Here is a 23,889-nt window from a genome sequence, read left to right as displayed (position 1 = left end):
TGTTCTTTCTTGGTATTAAGATCTGTAAGACTTCTACGACTTGCTGATGCAAATTTTTTAAAGATAACTGTCAGCAGTTAAAAGAGTACTTCCGTTTACTCCTAGCATTACATCTCAGTTATTGGTTTTAATTATTTGCCACTATTTCATGTTTTTAAAGTGCAGGTAAATAATGTGTCTTTTTCACTTATCTTCATGGACTATGAACATAAAATGTAATGGACAGCAAGAGCAAAAAAATTACACAAAAAAATGGTTTGCCCAAGAATTATGAAGGAGAATAACAACCCTTTTTATTGGCAACAGTGGGCTTTAATTCTGTAAATTAGCATGGCAATTTGATACAGATGCATTTAGCCAAGTTTTACAATACTGAACAATCCTGTACAATACTGTAACCTCTCATTCAACTTTAAAATTACAGGGAAGCTCTAAGAAAAATTACCACAGCCCTCAAGACTTTTCATTTTAAAATAAAGTACTTAGTAACAGGCTGAGTCAATGCAAAGACAAGTGCCATTAAGGGATTCTGCTATTTCATGTACTGCATTTGACAGGGAAGGTATTTTAGACACATTCAGGCTCAACTTAAAAACATGGACAAAACAATGAAAGTGTGCAGATACTCTGGCCAGCAGCAAGTTTTACACATCAATGATACAATATTAAATTATCTCTCTTTAAAAGGCACGTTTCTTTAGATCATTGTAAAATTCAGCTTTTGTGGTTCATGAGTATATGAAAATTAGAAGCACTCAGTAAAATTATTATTTTACTGTGCTTGTGCTTTAACAACACAGCTGTATTGGAAGATTCCACCCCATAAAACATACAGTGAAGCTGTCAAGGCATGGGGCATAACCTGAAGATTAATGACGAGCAAGTGGGACATGAAATTCTAACAATGACTAATTCAAGTAAGCTATTAATTCCAAGAATATGTCCTGCACTTTTATTATTGCTTTTGCAGGTAAGATGAGTTTTAAAAACAAACAAACACAGTAATTTATCAGTGGTGTACATAAGAGTTGAAACTGCAAGTTATTCCAAGACAATACCTTATATATTAACAATCCGTTTTTAAAACACCTCTCAAAATGTATAAACAATGTAATGAGTAAAATTTATGAAGAAACTGTATGCAAGTTTTAGTTCTGAAGCTGATAAACCTGGCATCTAAAAATCCAATTCACTCAAAAAAATCTACTTTGTAAGTACATGTTATTTAATATTTGTAACATTAATTGGTAGTTCAAATCAAACAGGGTTCACAAGGAACTGCTACTGTCATTAATCAAGCACATCATTTGTACTCAAGTCCCGTGATTCTCCATGGTTTAAGACAAAGAAGTCTTCTTTTTTCAAGCCATATCTTTCAAGAGCTTCATTCAGTTTAACTGGAGGATCCAAGTAATACTGGAAAAATAAGAATATAAAAATAAGAAAATATATTGTTGCAGCATTTTGGGGAAAGCAAGAATATCACTGCTGAATCTGTTATCACAACAAGAATGGTCTACATTTTTAAAAATACCTAAAAAGGACAAGTATATGTTTGTCAAATTAAAATGTTTGGTTTCATTTTCAGTTTTTAAATGGTAAGAATGCTGATTTACAGTTGCAGAGTAGCTAGCAAGGCACAACCTATCATCCAAAATTTGTCTTTCTTCAATGTGTTGCAATAGGTCCCTTTGAGGCAGACACAGGGCAAGAGGAGGAAGGGCTGGGCTCACAGCACAGCAGGTTGCACTTTCATTAAGTAAAACAAAGTTCTTCAGCTTTGCTGTTTAACAACTAGTGCTGTTTCAGTGAGGTCCCCCTGAAGTTACTTAATTGTATTTGTTGTATTTCAGAAAAGGCATGACCAGAGAGAAATCATGCATTTATGTGTGCTTCTAAAGACACAGTGGCATTTGTACCGTGGGCAGTAGCAACACAGCTTATTGGAGGCATCGTGGATAGAAAATGTTATATTCAAGTTAAAGAGAACTGGACATACCAGGTGAACTAGACTACATCAGGACTGAATTATAAGCTAAAATGGTGCAACTAATGCAAAGACAAAGTTGAAAAACAGCTACCAGACAAGGTGTATCAAAGCAGATAAAAGTACTTCCTTTTCACTGCATTTTTAGTCACTGTGAAGGTACTGGGTAACCTGCTTACTAGAACTGGGAACTTGGTCAGGGGAAAAAAATTTTTTTAAATCAGCAGCTCAGAATATTCTTGCTGATAGTTAACTATGAATCAACTATTCAAACACTATCCAATTTATTTACTAGACAGACATGATCAATAACTACTGCATTGACCTACAGGCACACAGTTCTTCCTGTCTCCCAGTGATGCACTGTTCAGTTTACTTTTATTATTACATACCTGCCCACACCTTTCATGTTCCTCAAATTTCAGATACCAGAAATCCTCCACATTTGTTCTGATAACTCTGTACTTTCAAATTAATCTTAACCACAGAAATACTTGTGTGATTGATTATGAAAAGCTAAGCATCGTTTTCAACTGCATGCAGCACATGCAGCAACAACTCCTCACTCATACAAAGTTTACATTTTAAGTATATATTTACAGATACTTAGGTTAAGCTGCATAAGCAAAGCTTCACTAATGACCTCGTACTCAGGGGATCTGAACTCATAGTGTTGACATTTACCTCATTTGCTAAAGCAAAGGTTCCCCAGTGAATCCCTACAGACTTCTTTGCTTGAACATCAATATGGATTCTTACTGCTTCTTCAGGATCCACGTGCTGGTATTTCATAAACCACCTACCAAAACACAAAGTACATTTTTTGTGTCACCTAATTCAGTGCAAGATTTCTTCTTTACTTTCCTTGGGTAAGTTACAAAGAATCTAAAAAATAAAAATTAAAAAATGCTCACCTAATCAGTAAAATTATGGAGCATGTATGTCTGAACAACATACCAAACACTCAAAAAACTGGAATATGCCAACACACCCACACAATAGCAGTTCATGTATTTCAGTCCCTTTTTCAAATGGATGTTTTCTTATCTATATTTTTAATAGTACAAAGACATACTAGTGGTGCCTCAAGGCATTAAGGCCATAGATCTAAATTCAACCCGAAAAAATGTCATGCTCGCAGTGCACACCAAAAAAGTATGTGCTTCAGAAGATAGCCTGAGGGAACAGTGGTAAAGCAGAAGAGAGGAACTGGCAATTCTTGAAAGATACCAGATTTTTACCATGTTAATCTGATCCCTATCTTCCCTTCCCAGCCTATACATGCTTTGCTTCCAGCATTATATGACTGTTATAATCTAAAAGTTTAGATACCCAGCTGTAAGTAGGATACAGTTGCATAAACCAGCAGATGTTTCACACTCTGTACAGGATTCATCTTTATCTCCAGATAAGTTGCAAAAACAGCATAAAGACTGAAGCAGAAGAAAAAAGCAGCCATTTGCATGTGTCTAAATGGGTTAGATTTAAGTAATGCTGTTTCAGAAGAAAGCCACAAAGTAATTCCAGATTTCTACTCAACATTTTGCATGGAAGAAGTCACCTTGCATCCTTGCTATGCTTAAGACTGAAGAAAAAACTTTCCAAGAACATCACATAGACAAGCATCCTGGACATTTCAGCTCCATCTTCCAATTGCCTGCTTTCTTTTTTTTTTTTCCCCCCTCAATTAGCAATGTCCTTTTGCCTCATCAATTTTCTTCTTTTGCCTCTACATTCTATTATGTATTCTGTATAAAGTATACCTACAGTTTTCACTCCTGGGTGTATTTTTTGTCATTAGTATATAATTTAATTTACGTATTTTGATCAAACTTTGATTTTCATACCTTGGCTCATAAGCTCCAATGGGGATGGCTGCCAGATCAAAAGGTCCAAACCTTTTACCTATCTGTTCAAAAGCAACACAATACCCAGTATCTCCTGAAAAGAAAAACCTATTCCAAGGTCCTAAGACAGACCAGCTGCCCCACAGAACCTTGTTATCATCTGCTGCAGTCCTTTTGCACCAATGTTGAGAAGGGGTGAAGACAAAAGTTACCGCGTCACGACCAGGGACACAGTTCTCTTCCCACCAGTCCAGTTCAATCACATTCTCACAACCACATCTCTGCATCCAGTCCAAGAGCCCCAGAGGCACAAACCAGCGCAGCTCACTCCCAAAACGTTCATTTAAGCTCCTGACAGTGTTGTAGTCCAAATGATCATAATGGGTGTGGCTGATCATGACTGCATCTATTTTGGGGAGCTGCTCTACTGTGCACGGAGGTCCTCGGAAGCGCTTGGGACCCATCAGCTGAGTGGGGGAAGCTCTCTGGCTGAAGATTGGGTCAGTAAGAAATATCAGTTCATCCATTTCCACCATAACCGAGGCATGTCCCAACCACGTGACTCGCATACCGGTTCCCGTCTTCCCAGCAAGTTCTGGCTTTTGGACAAAGTAGGGTTTTAACACTGGAAGCTCTTTATCGAGTTCCTAGCAAAACAAAAACAAAACAAAACAAAAACAAAACAACAAAAAAGCACACAATATGCATGAGAGATTTCAGAATGTACTTGGCTGTGGAACAAAAACTGCATACAAGGCACAAATCATTACGGTCAAGACTTGAGTTTTGTTTATATTTTGAGACAATCAGAGAATTGTAACACAAAACAGATGCCTTTTTAATGACCAGGCTACTTCCTCCTAATTCCCTCTTAGTTTTTTTTTTGTAACATTTTCACTTCTGTGTCAATACAGAGAAGAGAGAGCTCAAGAATATCCCATCAGGCCAGGAGATCTCTGAACAGCAAAAGCCTGAAAGCACTCTGCATTTCACTCTCTTGATTGAAAGCACTGCAAGGTACTAAGAGCATCCTGGGAAAGGCTTTGCCATCAGTTGACCTTCCCACCTGAAAAACAATGTATCTATAGATACACACACACACACTGTTACTGTAAGAAATGCTCAGGTTTAGATTGCACAACTGAATAATGCAACCCTTAAGTCCCAGCACAGGTAAGTCACAAACCTACAGATGAAAGAGAATGCCCTGTTCCAAACAGCACTCCAGAAAAGCTCTGTTCTATTAGCCTCCAGCAGAACTGCTCTCTCTCCCCAATACATACAGAAGCAGCACATGAAGATTATACTCACTTGGCTAATGTTAGCTTTTACAATTCTCTCTTCCCATCCTGACAGTAATTGAATCAACATTTGTAAAACACAAACCAAGATCTCATTTTTAAGATAGACCTTAGGGCACTTAGCTAGGCTTCTCATTATATTTAAGCCTTCAAGGTAATTAAAGTTTCATTATTACTGAATAAATCACTATACTGATCTCCCTGTGTGTTCAGGATGCAGTCCCATGAATGACTCCAAATCAACTTAATCCATAGTTCTGTGTAACAAAGTTATGGAAACCTTTCCCCACCTTCCTCTTGTTCCAGGGTGAATACTTATGCAGTCTCCTCTCAAGTCTGACAGGTCAGAGAACTGATCGAGCTGAACATTAATCCAGACCAGAAAGTGTTCAGCTTCATCAGCTTCCAAATTTGACTCTATGTGTAGCCTCAAAAATGCTACAGTTGGCCCAAAGAAGGCCAGGACTGCACGTTACCTACTGAAAGTGATCATCCAACCACTGAAGGTTCTCTCATTGTGAACAGGAATGGCATTCTTCATTGCAGTTTGGCTGAGATGCTTATACAAAAGTTTTACTTGTAATAAATAAGAGTTTATTAAAAACAAACAAACAACACCAACAAAAAACAACCAAGCAAAAGTCTTCCAGGAGTTCCTGACCATCTCCAGCTCTGCCTCAGTGTGGCTAAGGCTCTCCTCAACAGTTCTGGCCTGAACTCCTCGTATCACTTGAGGAGAGTTTTAATGAGTTAGGCAGCTTCTACAGAGTCCTGACATTCTTCTCTCCCTGGTAATCACAGGTGTCCCAGCACTTCTGGTTCCTAGTCAAGTTCTCCCTGTCATGGTTGCTGCTTTCATTCTCTAGGTCTAGGATAGTAGATTAGTGCTATCAGGAAGCTTATCCAGAGCTGACCTCCCATTCCCTTAAAAGCCTGGCTGATGCTGTGACAGTTCAGGAGCCTATGATTTCCCTTGCTAAAACAGTCCTGACAGCTTCAGGAAAGTTACTTTCTCCACAATATTTTATTGATTTGAAAGGCATATGTTGGTAAATAAACCCAAACACACACACACACCTCCACCCCCTTGTAACTCTACTATAAGTAATAAAACATTAATGAAATTGCTTTTTCTGAGAGCTAATGGACAAACAACATCTACTGAAAAAGTTTCATTACTGTTTCCAGGAACAAGAAATAGATAACCTTCTATAAAGCTGAATATAAGTTCAATACAACACAATCACTTAATTCATACACAAATAAACAAAAGTATGTGTATTAGACTGAGACTGCTTCTCCAAGAAAGAAGTATCACTTTCTTGTCTCTGTTTCATTCTAAGTCAATGGGAGCAACAACAGCAGCAGAAACCTGAACCATAGAGTGTTACGCTGTGATACTTCAATTTAAAAAATAAAATTTAAAAAGAGCTGAAGATCCACAAAATTAACATAATACTCAAACACTGAAATCAGGACAACCCAAATTACACATGGTTAAGTCAACAAATCGGGTTATAGAAAAAAAATTAAACTTGGATATGGAATTTAATAATGAATTGTCATAATGCAATTTAGGTCAGTAAATACATTGCTTATGGAAAATATTCTTTTTAAGTAGCTGTTTTTAGAGGCAGACTACAAATCAATCCTGGTAATTCTAAATTAATCTATTTTTGCTGACATTTGACACAGACTGGTTATAAAAATTAGCATAAGTGGAATAAGAACTCACTAATTGGCAGATGTGAAAAATGAGTTCTTAACTGGGACTCAAATACGTTGTACTTGTTTTGGCTAAGATAAAGTTAATTTTCTTCCTAGCAGCTCCTATGTGGCTCTCTTTTGGATTTGTGCTGAAAACAGTGTTGCTAACAGACTGATGTTCTAGCTATTGCAGAACAGTGCTTACACAGCACCTAAGCCACTAGGCTGGGAGTGTGTGAGAAGCTGGGAGGGGACACAGCTGGGACAACTGACCCAAACTCACCAAAGGAGTATCCTGTATCATATGACGTCGTGCTCAGCGATCAAAGCAGGGGGGGACACATTTGGAGAGATGGCATCTGTTGTCCCAAGTAACCATTATGAGTGACAGTGCCCTGCTTTCCTAGAGATGGCTGAATAACTGCCTGACCATGACAAGGAGTGAATTAATTTATTACTTTGCTTTGCTTGTGTGTGCAGCTTTTGCTTTACCTATCAAACTGTGTTTATCTCAACCCAGGAGCTGTCACACTTTTGCCCTTCCAACTCTCCCCCATCCCACTTGGGGGGAAGCGAGCAAGCAGATGGGTGCTGCTTAGCTGCCTGCCAGGGTAAAACCACAACACGTTTGCACTATTAAAGGCTTTACAGGGATGTCACTAGGATCCACACTATTAAGTATTTCAAGCAGTTGATTTAAAGGGAGGACTAAAAGGCATTTGTAAAGCACACACTGAGAGGAAGACCAATAAATAAAGAGTAGCACAGTTTGAACAACTGGTATCCTGACCTGATTCAATGACACTCTGTGAACACAAGTTCAACACAAACCAAAAGCATAAAGGCACTTTAACACAGACTCAGAAATCTACAGGTTTGTGACACACAGGCCTCTGATCCAAATCAGTGATTGCTCAGAGGATGAGATCAGAAATCGGACAGTTGGTTGAGCTATCATAGTAAAAATCACACAGGGAAATAGCTGACCAAATTACTTGTCAGTGCATGTGCTTTATGCTTGGGGGGTTTTTGTATTTTACAAAAGTATACTAAAATCCCTAGAATTACCTTTTAAAGCAATAAGGACTCAACTCATAAGATTTCAAACTTCAACACAGGTTCTGTTGACAGTATACTTCTTAAAACTCATGCAACAGGATAAAGTAACACAATGAACAATATACATAATCTCATGGAACTTTCATCCTGCTATAGTACATTTTGTTCTCTGTCGGACTAACCTAAAACTTATTAATACTACAAGAATTTTAACAGATCTTTGAAATATGGCATTAATATCAAATCAGCTACCAACAGAAGCAAAATGTGCTTAATACTGTCTTATCTTCATCACTGGAATAATACAAAAATTCCTCTTGCTGTGTCCCTTTCTCCCTCCAATGTTGTCCTTTCCTTTTTAATGCAAAGCAAGAAGAAACACATGACAGGCTTTGGTAAAACCAGCTAATTAGCTTAGGATTTTTGGCACTTGGTACGTACCCTAATACCACTGTTTTTTACAGAAATGAAAACAATCTAAATTGTTGATCCAACAACTAGTAATTAAAGATACTCTCAACAGCACTGAAAAAAAGTTTTTAATAAAGCCTGTAATGAAAATACAAGAAGTCTACGCATTCTGGATAATCATGCAGGCTTATTGTGAAGGCATGATTATAATACATATAGCTTTTACACAGTGAAGGACATATCCTGGATAATATGCTTTTTTCTTTTTTTTGCATATGCAAAGCACTTGGTACAGACAAACTGAACCTGCCTAGCTCAGCAGGGTATCACTAGATACACTCAATGTGGAAATTGAAGTAGGAGTCTGCTTGAAGGACATGCTATCTAGAAGTGCTAAATAAACTATGGAGCCCTTAGTCTTTACAGGTTGATTTAGGTGTGGAACAAACATAGCTGGAAAAAGCATTGCTATGTCTGGGGACACAAGAAGTGCATTTCATTGATCCCTATCTAGGTTTTTCTACTTCTGATTTACTTCACTGAGCTCCTGAATAAGTGCAAGCACTTAATTAAAAAGTTTCATATGCAAAACAATAAAATTAGTTCAAAATTAATCCCAGCTGGGTCAGAGAGATAGCTTTATGACTGGTACAGAGTAGATTTCTTTGTAATCATCCTTTCTTGCAAGGATAATCTCTAAATTAAAGGGGAGTGCCACAGTCCTCCACAGCCATCAGAAAGCTGAATGTTCTGCACTCTGTAGTACACTTTATCACTGCCTTCTAAGTTCCTCAGTCATTAACCAGGTTTCTGACTGGTGCTGGCAAAATGCAAAACCTGTTGTGCCCATATGCAATAGGGCAGTGGTCAAAGGCAACTGAAAATGCCAAGGTGTGAATTTTACACAAACACAGTCAAAGCATCACAGCTCAGCAGTGTCCAGAGAGCTGCACATGCAGAGGCACAGCAGCTGTTGTTATTACAAGGGGCAGATAACGTCTAGAAGCAGGACACCAAATCTAAAATAGTACATTGTTTCCAAGACTGATGTAGGTTTGCTGTGCTTTCTGAAGTCAAATTATTATTATAGAACAATCACAGTCAAGATTATTTCTCCCTTAAACATTTTCCTTAAAGAAATGCCCAAACCTCTGGCCATCATGTGTTACTAAGTAACACAACTTTTCTGTCCATAAAGCTGATCAAATTCCTTCCTTCACAGGTAATTCACATACAATAAAAATGAAAAATATAAGCTCTTTGCTAAATGCTGAGATTTATAGCTTAAGTATGCCATCTTGGATGCTTAAAAGCATTATTAACATCTATTAGTTCAAAAGTGCTTTGGCTGTGCACCCTTCACCACAGCTTTTCTAAAGTGCAGTCAACAGGTTAGAAAACACTGAGAAGTAATCATTGCAGTCAAAACTGCAGCCATCATAAGACTTGTCGTGGCCACAAAGATAACCTGTAGCTTTCCAGTGTTCAGTACTCTTCATGGAAAAGCAGCTTCTCTCAGAATTTGCTTCCCCTGCCTCCTTTACATACAATACCTGACAGAAGCAGTACACCAAGAACAAACAATGATGTTTCCCAGTGATCTGACACTGTACCTTTCGTATTTCAGTACAAATTCTTGCTCAGGTTAGTTTTAATATATGCAAGTTTTAATCCTGGTGTACTGAAAAACAGAGATTTGCAAGCACTTCCGTAAGTAAATGACAGCAACTATTTATTATATTTTTATGAAAAAAGATGTAACCTGTGTAGTGAATGGCAGCCAGGGGTGGAAGGGAAAGGCAATTTAAAAAAAATTAGATATACCACAGCTATTTCATGGAATACAAATGATGTCAGTAGCATGCCTCATAAGGCAACACCTATTAAAAAGGCAAAAGTGCAACTGTAGTTTATGACTGAGCTAGAAGGATATTTTTGTTGTTTTTGTAAAAACAAAGCTGGATAAATCAAAGGGGGTGGAGCTAATAAAAAGAAGAAGAAAACAAAGAGGCAAAAAGTATTAACCCACCTCTTGAGAAAAGTGATAATAAGATCAGAAAAACAATACTTACAAGTCTCCAAAAGATGATGAATAAATGTGAGCTAGAAGCTGTCCTATTTTATTGACTAGAGCAGAGATAAAAGCAGTCTAAATCAAGAACTGAAAACATGCAAGTATTTACCTGTTTTGAGCATGGCACATTGCTGTTATTTTTTTCCATGAGGGACCATTTCAAAATATTTGACAGGGTTGGAGATTTCCATGTTGGCCATGGGTTGACAAATTTCCCATCTTTGCCTCTCTTTGATTTAGTTACATCCTCTTCTAGTCTGTAGTCCAGCCTGAAGCTTTTCCTGGAGGTCCTGGAAGAATCGCTGCCCCTGGAACCTCGTCCCGAATTCTGACGTTTCCTCACTGCTTCCTTCGGGTACTGGTTACCTGCAGTCAAAGGCTGCTCTTCATGCATTTTCTTATCCATTTCTGTTTCAGAAGAACTGAAATAAGTTTTAAATTACTAAATCTTTTCTTGGATTAATATCAACATGCATAAGATTGAATACTCTCACACATATTGGAAACAAGCCTACCCTTCTTACTTTATCATCTACTGTATTTTTTCTTCAACAAAATATGTTTTTTTTCAACAGTTACTAATATATAAAAGACTTCAAAAACATGCTGTGGCAAGCAGACGTGAGATCTCTTTGTAGTTCAGGTGGAATTTTACTCCCTGGTATGCACAGCTTTGGATACTGACATTACTATATATCAACTGCAAGAGTGAGGGGGAAGGGTTCCCTAATTTACATTTTGGAAGAATAGTAAGTTCCTTCTGAAACTTTTGACATTTAGTGCCTCATGTAATACAATCCTGCAGACCTGTCCAAGAGACACTGCAACTATACACTCAGTACCTTAGGATTTGCCTATATAGTGACTTCACTTTGTAATACGAGCAGCAACCTCATGTAGCATTAATAATACATTACTTCTACTGACAAGATGCACACACACAAACAGTCAGAACACAATTTGGTTCTATTTCCTATCTTGTCCAAAATGAAGAAGTTTATTGTAGAAACAGTAACTGCTTCAAATGCAATTTTGATACAAAATTAACTGAACTGACTAGTGAAATGCCACAGAAAACTGGAGTATCTCAAATCATGCTGTGATGTCTTATTTGTATAAAGCTTATTTCTATAAAGTCACAATTCTGGGGCATTTCTTAGAAAACTGCAAACTCACTAGTCAGAGCCTCTTATTCCAAACTGCACTGAAGTTTTGCAGAGTTTAGGAATAAGGAGTCCTATTGACCTCATTATACCCAAGGTAGGAAAAACAAATACACCTATTTTATTTTAAAAGTTGCTGAAGCATTTAGTTAAAACTAAATGCTTCAGTTTTTAAAATGTTCTGGGGTTCTGTGGGGTTTGGTTGTTGCTGGGTTTCTTTTAAATAGGTTTCTATTTTAAAGAGTGCACAACTTTCTGATACTTAGAGACTCCACCTGATAAAAACTAGATGACCAGTAATGAACAGACAGCAGAATATACTGCTTAGGTGCAGGAATCATTTTTAATAACAAATTGTGAAGTTTGTCCTCTGAAAAACTCTCCACCACGTGTTTTAGCCTATTATCATTAGCTCGCATATATTCAAACTTTAGCTTATACTCATATGAGAAACACTGGGCTTATGGAGCAAAGCCAGTTTGCTCAAACAACATTTTCAGAGAACAGGATTAAAGCCCACAGTTTTCTTAGAAACTGTTTAATTCACTGTATCCCTCATAAGTTCATAATTCCAGAGGAAAAGGAATATATTGTTACTGCAACATTCTAGGTGTTCTAATTGACAAGCAGCTGAATATGAGCCAGCAGTGTGCCCAGGTGGCCAAGAAAGCCAATGGCATCCTGGCTTGTACTAGAAATAGTGTGACCAGCAGAAGGAGAGAGGGGATTGTCCCCCTGTACTCAGCACTGGTGAGGCCACCCCTGGAGTGTTGTGTCCAGTTTTGGGCACCTCAATTGAAGAGAGACATCGAGGTGCTGGAGCGAGCACAGAGGAGGGCAATGAAGCTGGGGAAGGGCCTAGAGAATAAATCTTATGAAGAACACTTGAAGGAGCTGGGAATGTTTAGTTTGAGGAAGAGGAGGCTGAGGGGACACCTCATCAGTCTCTACAACTACCTGGAAGGTCATTGTAGAGAGGTTGGTGCTGGTCTCTTCTCACAGGTCATTAGCGACAGAACAAGAGGGAATGGCTTCAAGCTGCAACAAGGGCAAGTTTAGACTGGACATTAGGAAAAACTTGTTCACAGAAAGAGTGGTTAGACACTGGAATAGGCTGCCCAGGGAGGTGGTTGAGTCACCATCCCTGGATGTGTTTAATGGTCATTTGGATGTGGTGTTGGTGGATGTGGTTTAGGGGAGAACTCTGTAGAACAGGGATGTAGAGTTGGACTCAGTGATCCCAAGGGTCTTTTCCAACCTGAATAGTTCTATGATTCTATGATTACAGCTAATATTTCACACACATGTAAGAATTATTATCAAATTGAAGCAAAACGCATTTACTGGTGATGCTCCAACTTCAAATGCAGATCCTGTCCCTGCTGCTTCAGCAGCAGCTGATAACTAAACAGAAAGTGTGGTGTCAGTCACAAAGACATGACAATTGATAAATATTGTGAAATATTCTTAACAAAATAGCCATTATTTTGCCATAAACTAGACATAAAATATTAACACATCAAAATTCACCTCTGATGAAGAAGTATGAACAATGTCCAGGAAACATTGCTTATATTTATATATATAGATATATATATATAAATAGTACCCTTGGTTATAATCTTGTTTGAATGTAATTTCTTTGCAGTCTAGTTTTACTGGAACCACTCCATTTATGCGTTTTCTATTTAGCAATAATATACCACCTCTGCATCACAATTTCCATTTAACTGTTGATAGTCCTAGGCTTTCTTCTCCATTTCACTAAACATTTACTGGAATCAGCCCTCAATGGAACAGCCACCCAACTTGCTCTATACCATTTTAAGCAGAAACATTCTAAGAATCAGTGCCACAAAAAGGATGGAATACGCAAAAAATTGTAATGGATATTTTAACTGTTACTTTATTTTAAGAGGGTTGGGTTGGTTGTTTTTTGGGATTTTTTTGCATTCCTCAAAGAGTATTTTGAATGCCAAGCCAGCTTAATAATTTAGCAAAGCACACAAACACAGCACAAAACATCTACTTTTCTAAAAAACATCATGAAAACAAATCACAAAAGTTTAATCAGATAGGTACTTAATTCCAGGAAATAATTATTTCACATCATAGATATCTGATTTTTAAATACATATAACTACTGTAATTATTGCTCCTACAAGACATTTTATATTGAAGACTGGAGTGCCTAAGGTTTTATTTTTAAGCTTCTGTTTATCTATTTCTTCATCTCTAAAATAGGTGAATTCTGCTTTTCCTTAAATTTTCATATAAACCTTTGATCTTACTCTGAAAGTATAAACCTCGAGGGGAAGCAGGGATCAACGATGCTGATTAAACAAAGACAATGCCAAAGCATTTAAGGCACTGCAGGTATCTGTCTGCCAACATATTTTCCACATGATGCACACAGATCACCTCATTAGTATTCCATAAGCAACCCAAGGGAGAAAGGACCTCAGTGCTCAGATAATGCTTCAAACTCTTTTACATGCATAAGAAAGGGACACATTTACAAACAATTAAATAAGTATTCCTGATGAGCTGTAGATTCCTTTGAAGTATCAATCTTGCCAGTTAATTTCCCTTTCATTTCAAGTGGTAAAATATATACTAGAATATTAATGGAATTTAGTGAAAGAGATCTAATATTTCTTATTTTAAAAAAAGGCAGATGGTAATTTCCCAAAGCCCTAACTCATTAGCTTAAAATAAAACTCAAGCAGTTAGTAATCTAAGGAGATTCTTACCCTTTTGCAAAATAAAGCCTCAACATACGAAGAAATTTGACAGGTATATTTTAAGTTTTAGAAAACAACTAATCAGAAGTGAGCTGATTTTTCATCCAGCTTTCCTGAATTCTTCCCCAAGAAAAATAATAGTCTGGCATTGAAAAATAAATGTAAGCACTTGATTGCCAGCCAAATTATGAGCAACAGAGACACCAAAATCGAACTGGAGTAGAGTTGTGTTCACTTACAAGGGGCAGGGGAAAAGGGTCATGCCCTTGGTGAATATTTGGAATTACAAGGTTCCACAAGAAATACACAAGAAATCTTCTATTTGTCACACTTTAAAACAAAGATAAAGCATTAAACAGCTTTCTTAACAAATGGAAATCATCCTTCAGGAAGAGGTGACTTACTCTGAAACAAGAACAAGTGGATTGCCACCATTAGTAAAAGGGGCCCAGCGCAGGCCACAAACATGGTCACCCTCTCTGTGCTCAGAGACACTTGACTGTTTCAGTGGAAACTGGAACTGGACCAAGACACAAACTACTGAGGGAGACCATTAGTCAACCCAAATCCACAAAGGCAGAAGGTATTCTAGACAGAACACCACCACTAGGACTAGGACAAAGCCTAACATGAACCAAAACACAGAGCTCACATAACTGGTTTTCCAGCACCAAATACTAAGCAGCCCCTAGTAATGCACGAAGCCAGACAGAAGTTAAGGATCAGGCAGGAAAACCCTTGTTTTATGTCCCAATCACAGGCTTACACCTGTAAACAGCGTGGGAGGACAGGAGGAAGATAGCCTTTAGGACGACAGGTTTGGGGTCAAATGTTTATTGTAGCATTACTTATACAGCCAAAAACTTGGATACAAATATTTTTCGCTTTAAGTCTTTTGTTCATCTAGGAAAACAGGTAAAAGCTAAGTTAAACATGTTAGTATTTTCTGTTCCAAAAGAAGGTTGGAAACAGGATATATCAATGTTACAAGACACACTTTGTCATCAAAATTTTTCTTCTTCAATGATCTTTTTAAACACTGCAGAGCTTCAAGCCAAATTATTTTAACTTTGTTTAAAGAATAACTGCATCAACACAAAATCTGTTGTGAGAGTCTTCACCTTTTAAACCCAGTTTCCTCTGACAGCCACTACTCCATAACTGAAATGGATGTAGTTCCCCCTGCTATGCATACAGCCATGCATAGACATGCTACCAACCACGAAGTCTGCTGGAACAGATTTATGCTTATTTTCTACATAGAAATGTGGTCCTTATTTAACAAATTAATAAGCCAGAAGGTTTAAGAAAGAGTTATTATGAAGCTATAATTTACTCAAACCCAACAACATCCACAAAACTTCACACTTAACTTGCACATTCCATAGCTTGCTTTCCAAATATCCTTACTTCTCTCTATTTTTTATGCAACAAGTTTGGTCCATTTCTAATTGCTGTCTCTCCATATAGGCTACATCCAGACCCAGACTGAACTACACATGACCAGAAAGGGACAGCACACAATTCCTAGCAAACTTGTTTGGTTTGTACTTCAAACAAAGTAAACAAACAAAAAAAAGGATTTCAGCTAAAAGGTATTTGCAAACACTAGGGAGCATACAACTAATCTTTTGAAAAAGTCCTATTGCATGCTCAACTTTCAAACAACTGCCAGCTAAGTTTTGGCTGTGCTTTTATTTTTTTAAATTGTCTGTTTTAATTAATGAACAGTTCTAGACTGGAAATTTCTGAATGCTTTTAAACTTGTATTGTGCAGTACTTCAGGCTGTTCATCATGCCCCTGCAGCCTTAGAAAAGCAGGAACCTGAGCTTTCTGCAAACCATATACTGCTAAACAACTGGGAAGTTTTCTTTCATTATACATTTTTTTATGACTGCAACAGCAATTATTCCAGACACTCTTGGACTTAGGATTTCACACAAAGATTATCTCTCAAGCTTGTAACTAGCTTATTTACAAATATTTTTATTATTTGATATTTCCCATTAAAAGTTGCAAGCAAGCACAAGCAGTGCAGAAATCTTCATTTGAATGACCTGATATTTTAGCAGCCAACTTGGGATTCTGTGTGACGTCCTATTTCCATATTTTCCAAACATCCACAAAGCAAAAAAATCCATGCTAGTACAGAGTTCTCCCATTCTTGGATGCACCCATTTCACAGCACAGCTATAGACTGCCATCCCAGTTCTTCTCTGTTCTCAACAGATCCCTTAAGTATCTGGACTCCACAGTGATCTTGTGTAGTGTTCAAGCTGAATAACTGAGCTGATAAGAGAAACAGAAATAGCTTTATCCATAAACAACCTCAAAGAATTAGGATGAATCCTTTGCCATTCTTGCCTAGTTTTGAGGATCAACAGTAAAACAAACATGAAGTATCTGCCCATGTTCATCTGTTGTTAGGCGTATTCTAACAGCTGCATTACTTACATAGCCACCACCATGAAGCAACCTATTTCTGCCTGCATTACTCCCCCAGGCTTGCCAAAACAAATATTTGTGTCCACAAACGAATTAGTTTAAGCAACTGATCTAGATGATAGTCACTTCTTACCCTCCCATCCCCTTGAGAAGCATTTCATTTTCACCTGCACTACTGTGTAAGAAACTATACAAGTGTTTATACCAACAAACTGGCTAGGACAGGGAAGGGTGAGATCAGGAATACACTGTTGTAAACAGAAACTACTTATGCCATTGTTGCTATTTAAAAAAATAATTAATTAAATACACTCTATTTAGAATTCACTCAGTGTACCTCAGTTACACACACCACCAAACAGGTTCAACAATTCCCCCTACTCTTAATATATTTCATTTTCAATCTATTCCCTGTCCAAGGTTTCATTCACATTTAATACTGATGCTGCTTAAACTGTCTGCCTTCTTCAAGAGTGATGTTTCATGTTATAACAAAGCAAATTCAGTATCTACCACCCAAAAGGCAGCCCACGCCCGTTACTGCACATTCCAACCTCTACTCGCCTGCCATTCATTATGGGAACTAAACCAACAGGAAGTTATTCATAGTAATTACAAGTGCCTATCAACTACACCCTTATAAGCCTCTGGATACAAATGCAAATATGCTTTAGAGTCATGTCCATCAATAGTACCTGGAGCCAGCTATTTCTCAACCCTGGTTTAACCCTGATCAGCTATGGGCATCATATTAACTGCATATAGATGACTCCTCCTAGAACTGGGACAATACATAACTATTTCCCCTTTGTTTCCAGGTGCCCCAGCTGACTGTCCCTGTCCAATCTGAGCACTCGCTAGTCCCCAGCCATCATTATGAGCTGTATTTAATATTATAATGTTTTCTGTTACCTGCACATTCTGGTTAGGTTATGATCCCTGATATGACAGGAGTTGTCCATATGGGCCACACATATTAACAGAAGTGGTAGACCCTGTAGCCAATTTCTTTAGCTATTCTGGCCTATTAAGTTATTACCCTCTTTATCCTCATCTTATACTGCAGTTTTGAATCAAAGTATCCAGAAGTTGGCATGTGGCCATCACATTTAAAAGCACAGCCTAGACTTATGTTGAAGCACAAAAGCAGAGTAATTCTGTGCTATTGCTGAAGCAGTCACCAAAGGAAAGCAGGAGCCACTTTTCCCTACACCAGAACATGAAATGCTTTACTTTGATCTCTCTAAACAACTAATTTCATATGGCTACTTAATGTATAAGGAAGAATACTGGAAACACAGAAGCTGGAATGAAGTTTCTTACCTGCTCTGCAGGACTCAGGCTGACAACACACAGAAGCAAGGTTTGTGCATTACAGCTGTGTTATGGTACACAAGGCAATAACTGGATCACAAAACGAATGCAGGTAATTTTTAAAGTCAACAGAAAAATAAGAGAACATAGCACATGCACACAGCTGGGCTATACATAAACCATGGATGCCAACAGCAATGATGGCCCTTCAAACATTTACAGAATTATAATAAAGCTTTTACAAAAGAGCAAACACAAAACTTTTACCATCCCAGCTACAGGAGCTGTAACCCAGCCTTAGTGTTCTGGAACCAGCTTCACTTCTCTAAGTATTTAGGCAAACAAGTAGTTTATTGGTTTCAGTTGGTCTAGTGACGTGCCTACAGTTAGTAAGAGATGCAAACCTTTCCAGGATGGGCTTATGGTTAGAAAAAACAACCAAACGTTAACGTTTAGCATTTACAAACACACTTGAGCCACTTCCATGCATTAATAGCCTACGCATCTTGGGTTTAGTATTTTATATTATTATGTAATGCTGAAGCTGTTAGCAGTTTTTTCTTAACTAAAATGAAGTTTTAAAATATTACAAGCTTGCACTCTGTCCTGAGGGTAAAGGTTTCTCATCTGAAACCTTATGTCAAATACATATGACTAAAAATAAATAGTACCACACTTAACAAAACTAAGGCTCTACTTGAACATACCATGGTAGAAACCTGATTTCCTTTGTAGCACAAGGCCATAAAGGCAAAGAACTGCTTTCATAAAATTGCATAGAAATAATGTTAAAACCTTGATCCATAGGATCCATGTGGCAAAGCAGGATCTGAAGCAGTTAATTTATAAGCAACTCTGTCACTTTTATGTCTGCAACTGCACAATTGCTATCTCCACCTCATCTACTAAGCCTTTTAATTTTCTTTTTCCTTTTCTCTGCATGCCAGAATGGAACAAGCTCCTACGCAAACCTCCTCTAGACTCACACAGAGAATAATCCTTTAAAATCCTATAAAACCTCAGTTGTCCAGGAAGCACAGCAACACCCTAGCACTAAACTAGTTTTTATTTTCAAGTTAAAACAGTAATACAATTTTGTTTATACACGTATTTAAATACTTGCCTATTTTATTCCGTCTTCAGTTCAAAGTCCAACCATATAGAACCCAATGTAATTGCTCTGCAACATAAACCTATTTCCCTAAATTCTAAGTCTACTTAGATTTCAACATAAGCTCAACTTTTGCTTGTCCCGACAACATTCTCTCTCTCTTCCTCTGCATGCATGTACACACACCCCACATATATATATATATATATATATGGATGCTATAGAACTATTTATAACATTTTACTTAAAATGTATTGAAAACCAAACAAATCCAGGTTAGTTAAGACAAGGAAATTAGAAGCTGTTCTCTGTTGAAAAATATGTTTTTTTCTTGAACGTAACATTTCAAAGAGCATCTTTCACATGAGTTAAGCTAGAAGGTCACCAGCCTTTACAAATATAAATGTTTTAAATCTCCAGATCTTCATACTGGAAAGCTAGAAAGCATGCATGATACAGCACCCTTACGGTTCTTTAACTGAAATACAGCCATTACAGGAAACTACAAGTGGTAGTACACCAGAAATGGCAAAACACAAATAACCAAGGAAAGTGGAAACATCACAACATGTTAACATTTTTCATTACAATGCTGTGGGCCTTCTGCTCCATCCCCTTGATTCTAGATTTTTATTTCTCTTCATATACCCAAAATGCAAAGTGCTTTGGTTGTTAGTCAACAACTAAAGTGCTGACATTAAAAGTTTGTTTATTTTTTATTGAATCATCAAGGCCCATTTCCAACACAAATGTGAGCCATCTAGTAATTTTTGAGGCACCATTCTAAATATGTAGGTGTTTTAAGGATACAAAGTGTTTAATATAAACACACCTAACTAGACATAAATAAACAACTTGTTATTGCCGCAATCTCAATATCAGAAATAGCTGAACCTCACTGAAACCATCTCCCAAAAAAAACCTTTTGCAGCATGGGACATTTCCCATTTAAAAAATTAAACAATTTCTAAATATTACAAGCAATAAAATCTGAAACCTTACCATAAGTGTGACTCAGCCAACAGTAACACTATCAGCTCCAACCAGGGTAACAGGTCTTACACAAGAAAATTATCTTTATATTCATCTTGATACATGTTCCTTACTACTTGACTTTTCACTCACACAGCATCTTACCAAACCTTGGTTTTCACAGTAGAGGGACAACAGCAGCAAAATGTTTTCCTAGTGTCATTTCCCAGTGCCCACTTCTCTTTGCTGAACAGCTTTGTAAGGTTCCCCTGCTTGGGCAAAGATGCATGCTACTCCAACCCAAGTCACCCCTTCTTTATACAGCTGCTAAATACTAAGATACTACATGCAAACAGTAAACAATATGTAACTTCTTTCCTAGACTTCTAAGAATATTCAAAAAGTATATTCAAAGTGCAACTTGTGGTTTACAGGAAAATACATTTTACGCAATGTTGCCTGTAGACCAAAGGATCTACCATGGTGCTGGCTCTGAGCTTATTAGAAGTAGGACCCTGCTGGCAGTGCTAGCCAGCATATTGCAGGCTACCTACTTGCAACAAATGAAAGAAATTCAAGTGAGATCAGGAAGGGATTGACAGATGTGAGCAAGGGCAAAAACAAATTTCACAACAGGTATTACATATAAAGGCACTAATTAACATGGCAGCATTTCCATTTTTCTCATCACCAACAAAACCATTGCCTTCCCATTTGCAGAAGGTATTTTAAAAGCTATTTCTGAATGGAGAATTAGCAATTTTGGTTCAATCTTCAGGTTACAAAGGCTGAGGAAATAGATTTCGGGTGAGGTAATTCCTTGAATCTACTTAGTTAATACATGTGAAGAAAACAATAATAGATTGCTTCTGTTTAAAAAGGGTGCAGATCTCTCTTTATTTGGGCCAAGCTGAAGTCAAATTAACTGCTATTTATATTTGAACAGTTTCACTATCATCCCTTACTTCCTCCCCTCATGAATGTGTCCTCTCCATCATAGTGACTGAATCAGGACTTTCCAGTCTGCAGGTATTGAAAATTCCCATTACATTTTCATAAAAGGTATTTCAATTTCACATTATTTGGGGCATTTCTGAAGCAAGTGTTGCAATAATTCTTGAATTAATAAGATACAAATCTTATTTCTTCTTGTCTCCCTGATAATCTTACCTATAAAATAAACCTTACTTTATCAACTGAATTAAAAATACATTATTTTTCAAGGGTCTTTTCCTAGTAAACCGAAGTGATTTTCCTGTCACTATCTTTAATTTTTTACGCCACTTTAGTTGGTGTAGCTCGACAAATAAAGAAAAAAAAACACCTAAGTAGTGCTCTCCTTTAAAACTAAAAACTTGCTTCACTTGGAAGAAATCGTAATCATCACTAGAAAAGACATTTCTGCAGAAGTTTAACGTGAACTTCGCTGCAAGCCAAGGAGACGTTCAACAAATACCTTACCTAAATCCTTACCAGATATAATTGCCGATCACTGCGATTATTTGACTGAACTAATGACATTAAACGACTTCGTTAATCTCTTCCACTTCGCACCGCACAAGGCGAGAAAAGCGCGAGCCGCAAACATCTCCCGGTGCCTCCTCTTCAAGGAAACCCCTCCCTGAACCCTCAGTACCGCGAAACGTATTTTTCTACAGCCGATTATATAACTTGCTTCTTTCGGGGCCCGTTTTACTGACAATTTGCGGGAAACGAACGCGCTGCCGCTGGGAGGGCGGGGGCAAGGTAAGAGTGTTTCCCTCAGGATTCCTTTCACGGGGGCGAAGGATCTCCCCGTCCCAGCCGGTTCTGGACCTGGCACTAGCAGGGGTCTGTCCCTGCCCACCGCGGCATTCCCGGGGGGATGCCCGTTCCCAGCAGGAGCACTCGGCTCCCCGCACCCAGCCCGCGCCTCTTGCTCGGAGCAGCGCGGGGGATGCGCGGCTGACACGGCTCCTCCCGGCCAGGAGCCGCGGCTCGGCGGCCCCGGACACCTCGCCCAGCGCCTCGCTTGGGCGAGCGGATGCCCGCGCTCCTCTGTCCCGCTGCCGTCGGCGGGGCTGCCCCGCGCCCCGGCCCCGCTCCCCACCGCCCCCCGCCCGGTGCCCCCCGCCCGGTGCCCCCCGCACTCACCCGGCGGGACGCCCGGCCCGTGAGCCCGGCCGGCGCCGCTGCCGCGCTCCGAGCAGGTGCGCAGCCCCGCCGCTTCCCTCCCCCCCGGCCGCCCGCCGGGCTCTGGGGGCGGCAGCTGCTCCTCCGGACGGGCAGGGCGCGGGAGCCGCTCGGCTCGGGCCGGTCCTTGCCCCCAGCAAGGCACGGGGGCAGCGACCCCCGCCCCCGCAGCGCTGCCTGCCGCCGGCAGCTGCTCACCTCCCGGGCTGCCAGTGCCCCTGACAAGTCCCGTCCGCCGCCTCCTCCTCCTCCTCCTCCTCCATGGTGCCGCTCCACCCCCTGCGCGGCGGCTCCGCAGCTCTCCAGCAGGAGCCGTGGAACGGCTGCCGCGTCCCGCCCGGCCAGCCCGCGGCGGGAGGGCAGCGCGGCCTGCGGGCAGCAGCCCCACAGCGCCCGCAGCCGCCCCATGGCGCCTGGTCCCGCCCGGCCCGCGCTGCCCTGCCAAGATGGCGGCGGGGGGGGCCGGGGGGCCCGGGCAGTGGCGGGACAGCGCCGGGGCTGCCGCTGCGGCCGGAGGGCCCGGGCGGTGGCGGGACAGCGCCGGGGCTGCCGCTGCGGCCGGAGCGCTCTTCCGCGCTGGGGAGGGGGGAGCGCCTGGTTCTGCTTCTGGCCGGCGCCCGGGGTCGTTCAACACGGCCCGCAGCCCCGTGTGGGGGCACGGGCGTGCTCCGGCCGCCTTGGGGCTGCCGTTTCAAGTTTCCCGGGCTGGGTTTTCGCGGGACCCTGAAGCGGGTCCGTTCGCGGCAGCTGCGGCGGCCGAGCGAGCCCCCCCGCCCCCGCAGAGCGGAGCCCACCGCCCGGGGCCCCGCGGCCCGTTCCCCCGCGCCGGGAGGTTCGAGCTGGGGCCCGGGTTTCCTCCTGCGCTGGGTTGGAACCATCGCCTCACAGCCCCAGCAGCCGGCTGGGCAGCAGGGGGTTCTGAGGCACCCCATCCAGGAACACTGGGCTCTCAGCAATAAATATGTATTTTCTTGTATCTTTCCTTACCTCCTTCAGCACATAATACGGTGGGAGGCGAAGGACGAAGCTATGCAGCTATGAAATGAAGAAAATGAACAAATAAAAAAGGAGCTGCAGTATGAAATCTCAGTCTATCTGGAGCTCTGATAACGTATTTCTGTGCGTTTTATCTGGAATCTTAGGAATGTACGTCCAGTTTATTAGTGAGGAAATCTTACCTGTGCTCAGAGGCCAAATTCTAAAGGTAGGTCTTGGGAAGCTAGAAACATGAGCCTTGCTCTTCTTATCAGTAACCTATCATTCTCTTAGTCTCTGTAAGGTAGAGGAGGGATGATACTACCCACTTATCTTGTTCTGTGCAAGGAAGATAGGTATGTATGTACAGTCTCGTAGATTATGTGTGTATTATGGTCTGGTAGATTTGCTGACCTTTGCCAGTGGAAAATCCTAATTTATTTGTTACTCTGGCTCTCCTCACCTGACATTTCCTGATTATTTGATGCCCTATCATAGAATCATAGAATCATCAAGGTTGGAAAATACCTTCAAGATCATTAAGTCCAACCATCAGCCCTACACCTCCATGACCATCTCCCAAAGCACCACATCTACCCATTTTTT

At 40.0% G+C, this 23,889-nt stretch overlaps 1 protein-coding gene across 1 annotated transcript; it reads right to left on the bottom strand.

The window, feature by feature from the left end:
* Positions 1–256: 256 nt before the first annotated feature.
* Positions 257–22,716, bottom strand: NAPEPLD (N-acyl phosphatidylethanolamine phospholipase D). Its single transcript, XM_051623288.1, is given in 6 exon segments — positions 257–1,416; positions 2,672–2,786; positions 3,835–4,481; positions 10,496–10,808; positions 22,507–22,661; positions 22,663–22,716. Coding segments are annotated over 6 exon segments (1,410 nt in total). The 3' UTR covers positions 257–1,290.
* Between the last annotated feature and the right edge of the window lie 1,173 nt (positions 22,717–23,889).

The sequence above is a fragment of the Apus apus genome, chromosome 1 (assembly GCF_020740795.1).
Source record: "Apus apus isolate bApuApu2 chromosome 1, bApuApu2.pri.cur, whole genome shotgun sequence".
NCBI lineage: Eukaryota > Metazoa > Chordata > Aves > Apodiformes > Apodidae > Apus > Apus apus.
Note: the sequence above shows the minus strand (reverse complement) of the source record. Positions and strands in the feature narration are given on the sequence as shown.